This window comes from Aphelocoma coerulescens, chromosome 12 (assembly GCF_041296385.1).
Source record: "Aphelocoma coerulescens isolate FSJ_1873_10779 chromosome 12, UR_Acoe_1.0, whole genome shotgun sequence".
In the NCBI taxonomy this organism is placed as follows: domain Eukaryota; kingdom Metazoa; phylum Chordata; class Aves; order Passeriformes; family Corvidae; genus Aphelocoma; species Aphelocoma coerulescens.
This window is the reverse complement of record NC_091026.1, coordinates 21,636,023-21,649,318: the sequence shown is the minus strand read 5'-3', so window position 1 is coordinate 21,649,318 and position 13,296 is coordinate 21,636,023. Positions and strand designations below refer to the sequence as shown.

At 41.8% G+C, this 13,296-nt stretch overlaps 1 protein-coding gene across 2 annotated transcripts in view; it reads left to right on the top strand.

Moving 5' to 3' along the window:
• Positions 1-13,296, top strand: part of FGD5 (FYVE, RhoGEF and PH domain containing 5) — a 95,386-nt gene that overhangs the window by 74,395 nt on the left and 7,695 nt on the right. For both annotated transcript variants that reach the window (XM_069027981.1, XM_069027980.1), the window contains exons 13-16: positions 4,984-5,067; positions 6,592-6,671; positions 10,863-10,962; positions 13,067-13,204. In XM_069027981.1, coding sequence (XP_068884082.1) covers positions 4,984-5,067; positions 6,592-6,671; positions 10,863-10,962; positions 13,067-13,204 — 402 coding nt within the window. The remainder of the gene's footprint in view (positions 1-4,983; positions 5,068-6,591; positions 6,672-10,862; positions 10,963-13,066; positions 13,205-13,296) is intronic.

Sequence of the window (13,296 nt, the reverse complement as noted above, 5' to 3'; positions counted from 1 at the left end):
TAGTGGTGTGCATGCTTTTGCTCTGAATATATATCTGCCTATAAGGAGCACTGTATATCTGTGCAGAGCCCATATAGGCATGACAGTGTAAAGACAAATTTCAAATGTTTCTGCAGGTGTATGTTGTGTGTATCATCATGTTACTTGAGCTGGCTGTTTTGTGCAGGCTGATGGTATTGTTGAATCTGGTGTTTCCTGGCAGGATGTTTTGTGACTTTTGCTGTGTGTCTGTTTCCTGAGTCCAGTCTCTGTTTACAAGGATGTTGTGGCCTCTGTGCAGCACAGTATGGGCTGCTGAAACTAGCAGGTCCCCTAACTGCCCCCCAACTACGAGACTTTGCAACTCAGAGCCTCTCTCTTATCTCACGCTTCTAAGAATTTCTTTACAAAGGCCACTTGTGTTGAAAATGGGTTGCAGGAAGCTGCTACCAAATGGAGACTCTTTAATGCTCTATCTGGCAGGATTGGAGTATAGATTTTTAGAGTCACAGCTTGGAAAACACAGCTCCAGCACACATTCAGACTGCTCCACTGACACTCAGGGGATGTTTAACTCAGACTTGAATAGAAGAAGACAGGGTTCATAATTAACTAGCCTTTAAAACATTCAGAAAAACCAAACACGTGGTAGAAACTTTTAGACAGAGAGTATATTACATATGGATGCCAGCAGTTCAGCAGGGCATAAACTTGTCTGGATCACTCAGTTTGAACACTATAGGTTAGAAAACTTGCACTGACTCTAATGTCACTGCGTACCTGTCACAACACAGGGAATTATAAAAAGAAGCGGGGGGGGGAAGAAAAGTAGTAACAGAGAAGAAAAGAATTAAAGAGGAGACATATCCTTCTTTCTCTGTGTTGCCAACTGTTGTTTTGGGGAACATGTGTATCCATGGAGCAATGAAGAATAAGGATATTTGCTCCAATATCAAATTCTGAGCTGTCTGGGAATCCCAATTATTCAAAAGTATTCTGGCAAACAAGAAGTGTGTCTGAAGCCCAAGGACTTGCGGGAACTTCCCTGAGGGTTCTAGCAGTCCATCTCTTCTACTGCAGATTTCTGAGAGGCTTAAAGACCAGCTTTTATCATCAGCCAGTCCTCACTGCTTCAGGGAACAGTGGGCAGTTGAAGCAGGATGATGCATGAAACCACTGGTACTGATGGTAGTTCTGTCCATACCATTCATATGGCCAGCACTCAGGCCTCTACTGTGCATGTGGCAAAGGAGACAGCAGTGAGTGCAAACCCTTTCTTTCTTCATGAATATGTGTGCCTTGCTTCGCAAGCTTTGAAATATTTGTCATAATTTCACTGTGTCAAGTTGTGGCTAGTGGGACCTCCAAATCACAGCCTGCTGCTAAATACTGTAGGGGAGAAAAAAAGGAGGAAAAAAATGGCAGTGGGCAATTATAAAGCAAAGTCATGTTTAGTAAAATCTTGGGATATTAATCAAGAGTTGTCATGATAATGGTAGGCACCATGGTGTCATCCTTTATCAACAGTAATAAAAGTATAAGCAGCTTTTAAAAGAAATATATAACTTTTAAAATACATAAAATAAATTGAGTTTACTACTCAAGAAGCCTCATAGCAGATTATGTCAGAATCTGAAAATCTCTCTCAGGAGCTCACTTCCTTGGGCTTAGTGCCCTAAATGGTGCTCCATTTTAGGGCCAGTGCTCTTTAACATCTTCATGAATGACAGGGATGCAGGACTCGAAGGGATACTAAGTAAGTTTGCCAATCATGCTAAACTGGGAGGAGCTGTCATCTTCCTCGAGGGCAGAGAGGCCTTGCAGAGAAACCTCGACAAATTAGAGAGATGAGCAATCACCAATCATATGAAGTTTAGCAAGGGCTAGTGCTGGGATAGGGCAACCCTAGTTGTGTGTGTAGACTAGGGAACAAGGGGCTGGAGAGCAGCACCATGAAAAGAGACCTGGGGGTCCTGGTCTGCAAAAAATGGAATATGAGTCAGCTATGCCCTGGCAGCCAAGAGGGCCAGCTGTGCCCAGGAGGGCTTCAGGGTCAGCATCACGGTCTGGGTGACAGAGGGGATGGTCCTGCTCTGCTCTGCACTGGGGCAGCCTCACCTTGAGTATTGTGTGCAGTTTTGGGCATGACAGTATAAGAAGCAGCTAAAACTGTTAGAGAGCATCCAAAGGAGGAACACAGAGATGGTGAAGGATCTGGAGGAGAAGCCATACAAGGAGTGGCTGAGGCCTCTTGAATTGTTCGGCCTGGAGGAGACTGAGGTTAGACCTGATCACGGTCTGCAGCTCCCTCACAAGGGGCAGTAGAGAAGCAGCACCAATCTCTGCTCTCTGTGACAGGATCCAAGGGAACAGCATGAAGCTGTCAAGAGAGGGTTAGGCTGGATATTAGGAAAGGGTTCTTCACCCAGAGGGTGGTGGGGCACTGAACAGGCTCCCAAGGGTTATGGCCCAAAGGCTGCCAGAGCTCCCAGGAGCATTTGGACAATGCTCTGAGGTACAGGGTGGGAATGATGGGGTGTCCCGTGCAGGGTCAGGAGTTGGAATCAGTGATCCTTTTGAGTCCCTTCCAACTCAGAATATTCCAATTCTATGATTCTAAGTAGTTACCTTTTGCGGTTTGAAATGCCTTAAGTACTGGCACTGATGAGCGGCAGAGGAAGTCCAGTTTTCCCATACAATCCTTTGAACACGCAGGAGATAGCAGGATCACCAGGCAAATAGAAGATTTCAGTAGTATTCTCTTATTTCACATTTTCTTAATGTTAGCAATAAACTCTGCCTGTCTTTTTTACCCTTTTCCCACCTGGCTGGTGGAATCCTAGTTACCACTAGTAATAGAAAGTGAAAACAGCTGTCATCTGCTTTCCACTGAAAACGTTCTCAGTTTTGTCTCTTAGCCTCCTAGATAGTCAGTGGGTTGTGAGGAATTTACTGGCTATGCATAGTCCTGGTTAAAGTGTGAATTGTCATGTGGTCAGTACTGTGCAGGTGCCACTGTGCTGATCAGATTAATATTAGTGGAGAGTAATTTATGGAACAGTAAGTAAATCACAGAAAAACTGTTACAAGCAATTTGTCACCTTATTCTAAGGAAATTCTATTGTGTTGTTGCTCCAACTTTGGACTACAGAGAAGAGAACATAAGACTACTACTCTGACTTGATAGTAGGCTTTTATATCCTCAGCTGACAAGAGTTTGAAACTTACATAAAAGATTCCCTTTAACTTTCTTAAAAGAGCTTTAAAGGAGTTAAGACTTATTAGAAGGACAAGGAGAAATACACAGTAGAGTGTCCAGTGCAAGAAAGGATGGGAGGGGTTTTTTTGTTAAAATACTAGAATGAACTGTTTCAGTAATATCTATAAAAATATTGTCTGGTCCTACTCAATAAACTCAATTTGATTTTTAAAAGTCATAAAATTTGAGGCAAAAGTTTTGGGAAGCCACTCTTCAGTATGTTTTGCCTCATTTTAACCAGAATCTGCATTTTAAAGACATACAGCTAAAGCATATACGCCTGTTTTGCTGTGACTCAGACAGCTACTTAATGAACTGGTCCATGAGTGAATACATGTCTTTAATAAAGGCAACAACCGTTTTGCTGTTAAGTCTGAGGTGATAAGGATTTAATCCCATGCCTATTGATTCCATGTAATTTTTCTTTAACCATTGTTCCTGTTCTATAAGAAAGCTGAACTATGACCTTTAAAGAAAACATCCAAAAGGCTCCACTCTCCATTTTCTTTTTCAGGCAAATTAGTGAAACTTTTATACCAGCACTTTCAGGTGGTCAGGCAGTACTATCAAGACCCCAGTAATTCAATACAGGATGTATATCCTATATACAGGACACAGTATTTTAGTGCCAAAGCATTCTTCAGTTTCCTTGGTTTTACGTTGCCTTGCAATCTTTGTTCACAGTGTCCCAGTACAGTAGTCAAGGGTCTGACTGAGTGTATGCAAATAGGTACTGATGTGAGAGGTCTGGGAAAGACAGCAGGAGAGCATGACCTGGTCACTCAAATAAAGCAAGGAATGCATGCAGGCAGATGTTACTTTGGCAATGTTAGAGCCACCAATACTGCTACTTCTTCTAGTAGTAAGGGCAGGAGAGGTCTGGAAAGACCCACAAGGTCCATTTCTACTGCTTCATTAATTTGTTTGTTGGCCTCAAGGTAAAAGGCTGTGATAATGCCTACAATTAAGTTATGCACACTGCGGGGAAGATCTGGTCCCATTTAGTATGGGGCTGTTTGAAAAACATGCATTCTACAAGGAACTATGAGAACCACGGAAATATTTGGGGTGTTAAGGTACAGATTCCTTTTCCTCATAAAATGAAGCTTCTCATTTTTGCCCTTCCATCATCTCTGCTGTGGCCCACAGACCCAGCAAAGCTGTGAGATGTCTGGGTGAATTTCACTAGTAGTGAAGTACAGTTACTACTCTCCAATAGCCAAACCATTCCTCCCTGAATCATTCCTTCAGGCTGTGGCACCTCTCCTCACCTCCATCTCCTTTTTTGCCCAGAAGATGGAAGTCTGTGAATGCCAGCCCTATGTGTAGCCTCACTGCAGCTTCATTAAGGGATCCCCAAGGGAGTCAGACCTGCAGCACCACGCACTTAGTAGGTATTGCCAGCTAGTAAATGCAGAACCTGCCTTGCCAACTTGAACATGTCATTGCCTTTAAAACAAGTAGCTGTTTCACCTGTGCTGGATAAAAAAGAGCTGATTAGCTAACTTGCTTAGTCATTAGCAACAGTCAGAAATGGTAAGAAATAAAGTTCTGCATGCAGACTCCCTGGAGTTTTGTGGAAATGCATGTTTTGATCCAAGCTGTGTTGCTTAGGCCTGTCTTTAGTAACAGTCCCAGCAGTTCATCAAGTTACAGCTTGTTCTGTGTATCCCCCCCAGGAGAATGGGCAGGCAGGCCTGCAAACCATATTGCAAATTATTGATTTTGTCTTTCTTTTCATATAGATGAATGATGTTCTGCTGTACACATATCCCCAGAAGGATGGCAAATACCGACTGAAAAACACCTTGGCTGTGTCAGGCATGAAGGTAATGCTTCATCTGTATTAAAAGCTTGAATTAAAGTTTTATAGTGAGCTGCTGGTGCTTGGCTGGTTTATGTCTCATATCCAGCAAGGGGAAAGAGGGGATAGACCTGTTCTCAGAGTATTCCCTTGTCTCTTACAGGAGACAGAAGGAAAAATGGTATAAAACAAACAAAAATATTGTCTCTAAGTCTGTGACTTAGTATGGCAGCCTTATTCAGGCTGCATAAGTAATAAAGCCAAAATAAGTTACCCTCTGATCATGAAACAGGAAACAGAAAAGATATATTATACCATTTTGTCTCCAGCCAATGCACTATTGTTCCCTTCAATGTATTCACTAGGGCTTAGTCTGCCTGGTTTAAAACTCCTGCTACTCAAAATTTACACAAGCCTGGTTTTCATGTGCCTTTTAACTGTTTTCATCAAAGGCATTAATGGTTCAAAAAGCAATTAGCCAACTTTATGAGGGAAAGGTGTATTGGGAGTAATTTCATGCAGTGATACAAAACCAGTTTCTTCTTCAATAAATTTATAAATTGCAAACACAATTAATCTGTCCTTACACTCTTTCCCTACGTACTCATTGGGACCAGCACCTGTGGAACAGGAGATAGTGGACCAAAGAGTTCTATTGGACCTTCATAACTGTTCTATAGCTAATAATCCAAGTTGAATTTATGTGAAAGAGGATTTGAAGTGACAAGGCAGGAGTCTGATGATCTAGAAAACATACAAGATGAGAATAACTAATCATTAATTTCAGTGGAATGACATAGGAAGGTTAAGGTGTTGTGAAAAGGTGGGGGTGCTGATCACCTCAGGGACCTGAGAGTTTAAAACTAACTCAGGGATCACAGAAATTCCTAGGAATTGCCAAAATATTCTGCTGTTAAGCGAAAAGGAGTTGTGGAGCAAGTACTTACTGAAGTACATTTGAAACACTGAATCACTAGTGTAATGATGCTTGTTAATAAAAAATGAAACTATGAAGCTATGTTTCTCCTCACTGGCTGTTGCTATTAGCAGGCTACTAATATACTCCATGGTAGGGAAAAGATTTTAGCTAAGCTGTAGCTTTTAAGTTGGCTTTTTTTTTTTTTTGCTCTTAAAGAGCCTCGCTGCAGACAGGCATTCACTGAACTGGAGTACTTCACTGTATAATGCCTGCATGTCAGAAAAAATGTGATTTCTATTCATTACAAGCAAAGACCAAAATACTCTGATGCTTGTCAGACTAAACATCTCCTAAGCTTGTCATATTAAAATTAAACCCTCATAGATACTTTATCCTTATAGGCTGGATTAAGTGATTTTTTTTTTCCTTCAGCACACCATCATATTGAAATAGAGATCATTTCTCATTACAACAGCAATACAAAAAAACCCTAATGCCCATCTCTTTGTATTGAAATATGAAATAGATGGTTGGGATATCAAAGATCATATGCATTGAGACACGTATGGTGTACCGATTATAGACAGTTTAACTCATGTCCACACTCATGCTCATGGTATTTGTTCCTAGGTCAGTCGCCCAGTGATAGAGAAAGCCCAAAACATCCTGAAGATTGAATATGATGAACATTGCCTGACCCTGTCAGCAAGGTACTGTTCCCAAATGTCCATGGCAAAGGGTGTTACATTCTAGAGCTGTACCTCTAGATTAGTCCAACCAATACCCAAGACTGAAATGGTGTCTCATTCTTTTTTAACTAGCTTTTTTCAGTCTGCTATTGGTGACAATGGCTGAGTACTTGATTACACAATCAACATTCATTATAAATGCAAGGCTTATAAACTGTAACTAATTCAATTAATGTACTCCCTAAAGACTAGAAGTTGGCTCTTAATAACATCTTAAAGAGAAAGGAAAGAAGCAGCCTGGGTGCTTTCCATTATCTTTCACATTCTTTCCCTGTGACACTAGGAGTCTGTTATCTCCCTTTCATAAGTTCCCTTGTTTCCTCACACCTCTAGGGCTGTAAAACTGCTGGAGAAAATAGTAATTAGGTAATACCATACCACAGATATAAAAGCATTTAATAGTGCTTAAGTGACAAAGTTAAAATTAAACCTTACTGGCAACCTTATAGGTTTTTCTAATAAAAGGAATTTCACTAATGAGTTTGTGTATGACTAGTATTTATAGCAACTGAGAGTCAAGATCTCTGTTCTAGCATCCCAAGCTAGTGCCAAAAAGAGATTGTAGATCAGTTTCTGATCAGAAGATAGCAATGTACTGTACTTTTCATGCTTCTATCCCAAAACTATCCCACTGATTTACCTACAGCTATAGCAGAAAGGTAGGTGGCTTGTTTTCCACATGTAGTTTATTACAAAAGACATAGTACACTAGCAGTGGTATTAAAATTAAGTCTTCCAAATAGCAAGGTCTTCAATGCTTTTAAGTACTGACTTTCCCACCATCAGTCTGCAACTACAGTGTGCAACAGAATGCCTGGAAACACAGCTGACTTCCTAAGTTACACAGTGCAAGAGAAAGACAGGGATGGCACTTTCTTATTCAGAATCAGAATTTGGAGCTCTCATCCTTCCCAGAGCACTTAGCATCTGTGAGGAATGCTCAGCTACCTGTCAAAGCGTTTTGGTCCATTTCCTTTTATAACCATAACCATATCTGAGATTTTCTTAGACCTGCACGCTCATCACAATCCTCAAAATATACTCACAGTAATTCTGAATTACCTGCCAGTTATAAAAGCAGGATGTGTACAGTCCTCCTCTATTGTAGAGGGGAAATTCTGCTGCACGTCCCCTTTCCCTAGGGCAACTGAAGTTGTCATCCCTAGTGAGCAGCTTGGGATGCACTGCTTGCATTATTAGGATGTTTCTTTGCCTTTTGTACTCATATCAAGTCCATGCTTAATTAGCATAAACAAAGTATGTGAGGCCACTGTGAGCTGTGTTTATTTGGTAGTAGATAGAACCAGGGCCTGAGACTAAGGTTACCCTTCTGATAACAGACAGACAGAGACTGGATAGAGCCCCTTCCCTTTCCTTGTGTTGCTCATTCAGTGACCAATCTGCCATAAGTCACCCAAGAACAGTTCCTCCTCCTCCTTTTTGTACTGGCTGACAGAGCTGATGAGATACCAGTGAGCCAGCAAGCCAGCGTGCCCTCCTAACTCCACTGCACAACATCCTTGGCCTGTTACACTCACCAAGAGAAGCACCAAAGACAGAAAAGTGCAGAAAAGGCTTCAAGTGTCCCTAAATACTGTGTATTTTACTGCTCACACTGAGGTGCTGCAAGCCTGCACTAAAGGCCAGTTGTTAACAATCACAAGGCAAACCTCAAAGCCTTTATACTTGTATGAGACAAGGTGAATGCACTGAGGAAATACAGCATGAGTGCCAGGAACTAAAGGCAGTGGGCTAAGGATGACCAAAGCTCAGAAGTCAGCATAGCTATATGAGCAGATGGCACTGTAAAGTCTTTCCATTTCCTGCTGAAAATGGCTTGTTGACCTGAAGAGCCATGTTATTGGTTTTTGCAGGGAGCACAGCACCTTTATGGAGAAGGCTCTTATGCTCTTATATCTTTATTTGCATTTCAAAAATATTAGTCTTGCGCATAGGGATAACTCTGTGGTGCTTATATAAAATACCAGAGAACATACTAGAAGAACACAGTCAATATTACCTCCTAAAAGGCTAATTTAGAGTGATAGTGGTAGCACTGTGACAAAATCCTAACCTGGTCCAATTTCTATGTTCTGTGAAGGTCCCCTGCTGTCTAGTGAAATGCAGTGACAACTTGACCCCCTTTTTCTGCTTAATGATGAATATATCAACCAACATGAATAACTGATAGCACAGAAGATGCATCCCAAAAATCCCACAAGGACCAAATGTGGCAATAGTGAATCAAGGGCTGAGGTTCTCAGAGTTCAGCAGAAATTCCTCTGAGCCTTCATGCAACCAGTCAAATAGCTAATTAAGAACAAGCCTACGAAAATTGACATAATTGATCTTAGTCATCAGCAGACAGGTGTTATTCCCACATTTAGTCACTAATAACCTGCAATTACTTCCTAGAGATCTTTAATTGAGTGGAGAAGAGGCTAAAGGGGCCAGTTAGATATGAGACTTTCGACAGCATGTTGTCCTTCTTACCTGTCTTCCCTAAAGTGGCTTTAATTTCCATCACTATATGGGCCATGATTTCCTTTGTGATTTTTAATCACATCTTAATTCTCAAGTGCAGAGAATTGCCATGAAAGAATTAGCAGGAGAAATGTTTCAATCAGGAAAGTCAGGCCTTAGTGTTTTCTAGGCAGTGGACATGATTTGTCTGGAAGATACAGACATCTTCAGATTTCTTAGAAAGCATAATTAGACACGTGGTAACTTTGGTAGTTATAAGGAGTGACTAGGCTGAATAGAGCTCTGAGCAACCTGGTTTAGTGAAAGGTGTCCCTGCCTATGGCAGTGGGCTGGAATGAGATGATTTTTAAGGTCCCTTTCAACCCAAACCATTCTGGGATTCTATGACTAGTAGTGTGGCTCTTGACAGGGAGGACCTCCTGTCACATAGCTCCTTGGCTTCCAGAGGTTAGCCAATTTGCAGTACATACACTAGCTCAGAGTTTCTGCTCCAGGCTTGTTGAATTTTGCACAGGCTGATGTTTTTCAGACAAGGGCTTATGCTCACATTGCAGAGGGATGCCAAGTCAAAGACCATCAAGAAAATCTGGCATTTCCTCTCTTTTTGTACTCTTATTTTTTTAAGACCACAAAACACAAATTGTTCTCAGATGTCTTCTTGTTTGGTGGTCTTCATGAGGACAGTGTGAGGAAATCACAGCTGAACAGCAGCTGGCAATGATGCCACTGCTAGTTTTTACAACAAAGTCTAGTGGGTAGCTTTAATGTGAGTGGCTGGTATGATCTGGAGAGGGGAGACCACACTGACTTGCATTCCCTCCTGTGACTGAGGCTAGAAACCGCTAGAGCTGTGCAGAGTTTCAGATGAACAGGAAGTGCACAGTTTGAAGTCACAGCAGAAAAAACAGCTAAAATAGGCAGGATACCTCATGGGTGTAACAGAGCAAATGCATCTGTGAAATAACAGGCACCCTGCTGCTTTTGGGGATAGCTGGACTGGCAGGGAAGTGCAAAGTGCTCGCTGGTTTGCCTTGTGCACAGGGGGCACCTAGGGGCCACTCTGGAGAATTACTGGCCTCCACGCATAACTGCAACTCCAGGGAACGCCCAGCTTCCTTCACAAATTGCTGTCCTGGCTTCTTCTGTTCCAGGAGACTGGAGGTTGTCTGTGAAGAAGCTAAAGGAAAAACGAATCATTCACATCTCTATCGTGGGCGACACACTTCTGCATTTCCCAACATGCAATTCATCTAAGCATCCCACTGTAGAGATGAGCATAAACACACTTACTTTGAGCAACCCATATCTGCCAACGCTCTATGCACTGAAAGAGTGCCTGAAAGATAGGGCAGACAGGACAAAAAGAGACACTTCATATTGTCCTGTGTGATCTAGGATTGAGCAGCTTATAGCAAAGCCAGAGACTACTTTGAAATTTTTTCTGGACATTTAGTTCCTTCTCAGTCACAGTCCTAAGCATGGAGCTACACTAATCATCACTCTGAATACATCCAGCAGTCAATTTTGTTCCTGGTCAGATAATTATCAGTTCAGTGTAGTAGAGGGGAAAAGCAAACATTCATGAAGTGAAACTTTTCTCCTCTGATCAGCTTGTTTCAGTCCCTGCTGCACATGGCATTAATTGCTCTGCTGTATTTCATTCCCCAGCTCTTGCTCAGAAAGGGATGACTGGTACAGCTGCATCAGCAAACACATCCCAGATGACTACAAAGCTCACAAGACTTCGACTTTCCACAGCAGCGTGGAGGTAAAAGGAGGCCAAATCTTTCAATGCTTGAAAAGGGAAGGGAGAGAAAGAGAGAGAAAGGAGGAAGGTTATACAATGCAGAGTTCCTAGTAGCCAGATACTCTATTTTCATTTAAACAAGTATGCCAAGCTTGAACGATGAAACTCATCACAGCTCATGGGCTACCTCTGAAATGTTAATCACACTCCATACTCTGTGGCCTTTGCTTAGTTCTTCTGGAGGAAGATTGTTTTGTCCTAAAGGACAAACTAGTAGCTATTTTGGGTTAATTAAAAATAGCTACAAACTTCATAGATTAAAAAAAACCCCAAGCTGCCCATTAGTTACACTAATATCATATACACAATAAAGTCACTACCCGTGCAAACCCCACCAGCCATATTGAAATTGTACCAGTGCAATTATGTATATTATTATCTCATTATTTTCAGTTATACTACTCCCAGTTAAGGAGGCAAAAACATCTGATAAAAAGTAAAAATGCTATTTTAGAGTATGTAGAACCCCAGTTTTACTAAATAAGAAAGAGTGCTGGTGAGGCCACACCTGGAGTGCTGTGTCCAATGCTGGTCTCCTCAGTATGATACATGGAAACCTTGGAAAGAGTCCAACAAAGGGCAGCAAAGTTGATAAGGGACTGGAGCACCTCAGATAGGAGGAAAGGCTGAGAAAGCTGGCACTGTTCAGCCAGAAAAAGAGAAGGCTCAGGGAGGATCTATTGTACGAATACCTGGAGGGTACAAAGAAGAAGGAGCCAGGCTCTTCTCAGTGGTGTCCAGTGACAGGACTAGAGTCAGTGGCCACAAACTGAAACACAGGAGATTCCTTCAAACAGCAGCAAATACTTTTTCACTCTGAGGGTGACCGAACACTAGCACCCAGGGTTGCCTGAGGAGGTTGTGGAGTCACCATCCTTGGAGAGGTTCAGAAGACACCTGGACACAGTTCTTGCCAACTGCTGCTATGTGGCTCAGCCTGAGCAGAGTGGTTGGACCAGGTGACCTTCAGAGTTCCTTTCCAGACTCAACCATTCTATACATCAAGTTTTGAAGACCTCAGAAAGTAAAAAATTAACTCAAAAACAAAACAGGATTTTTTTCTGGCCTGTATCTAATCTACTTTCAAATATTTAACAGAAAAAAATTAGAAATTAATCAGCTTAGTAATCTAAACCAAATCCTTTTTCAAGAAATGAAAAAAAAATTTCTTTTGCAGCTCTGCTTCTGGTGTAAGCTTGAATGTACACGTGGAGAAATTTAGAGGAATTTGATTTGTCTGTGTTTAGATCCTATGTGTCTGCAGAAGTCTAATTTCCACATAGGAAACAATCCTGCAAAAGCAAAAAAGATTGTCCTGCTTGTGCCAAATGCTGAGCTGTTGTGAACTGACAGTGAGGTACCCATAATACTTTGGTGCTGAACCTGAAGTAGCACGGCTCAGCACGGCTTATTAGATTGCATTCAGTTCCACACTGGTCGTGGCTCCCTGGGCTTGGAGCAAAGGCACCTGAACATCACTGCCATGTGGTGCATTCCAAGAACTAGGAACAGCAGATAACATTTTCTAAAGCTGCTTACATATACTGAGATCAACCAGAAAGCATGGATCACATCTGGAGTGGAGTAAATTCACTTTGGTTTTACTGTTTTCTTTATTCTCTGTTCCCTTATCACACAACCGTCCCAAGGTGTAATGACAAAGAACTCAGGTGCTTTTTCGATTGAAGGTTGTAGAGCTTTTTATGGATATTATTTCAAAAGCTGCTAATAATATGCTTTTAACTCATGTTCCTGCCTGCAATTTTCATGTGCAATTAGTCAGATACTGGTCTGATGTGCTAGAGTGTCAGAGCCTGACCCAAAATAGATTTCTGTGGATTTTTACTTTTTGTGCTCTGGCTTTAACACCAGTGTGTACTAGCTTTCAATGCTGAAGCAGCTGTGTGTCACTTAGATAAATGCATTAGGAATGAGAAAAATTGGGGATCTTAGCAGGTGAAGGTAGACTGAAATGAGAGAATTGTATGTAATGGAACTGGTGGAACAGGGCTGACAGTGAACTTTGGAAGTGTGGATGCTTCTTCATTTATTCTTTCATTTTAAGCTAAGGGAAAGGCTTGGAATACCCTTGGGTGAGAGGCCTCCTATGCTGGTGCCTGTGTCCCATGTCATGATGTGCATGAACTGTGGCTGTGACTTTACCCTCACTTTGAGGCGACATCATTGCCATGCCTGTGGGAAGGTAAGAGCTGTGCAAGCTTCTCAGGGGGATTTCATTCACACCTCTAGGACATGGGCTGGCACTGCTGTAACCTGAAAATTTGTAGCAACATC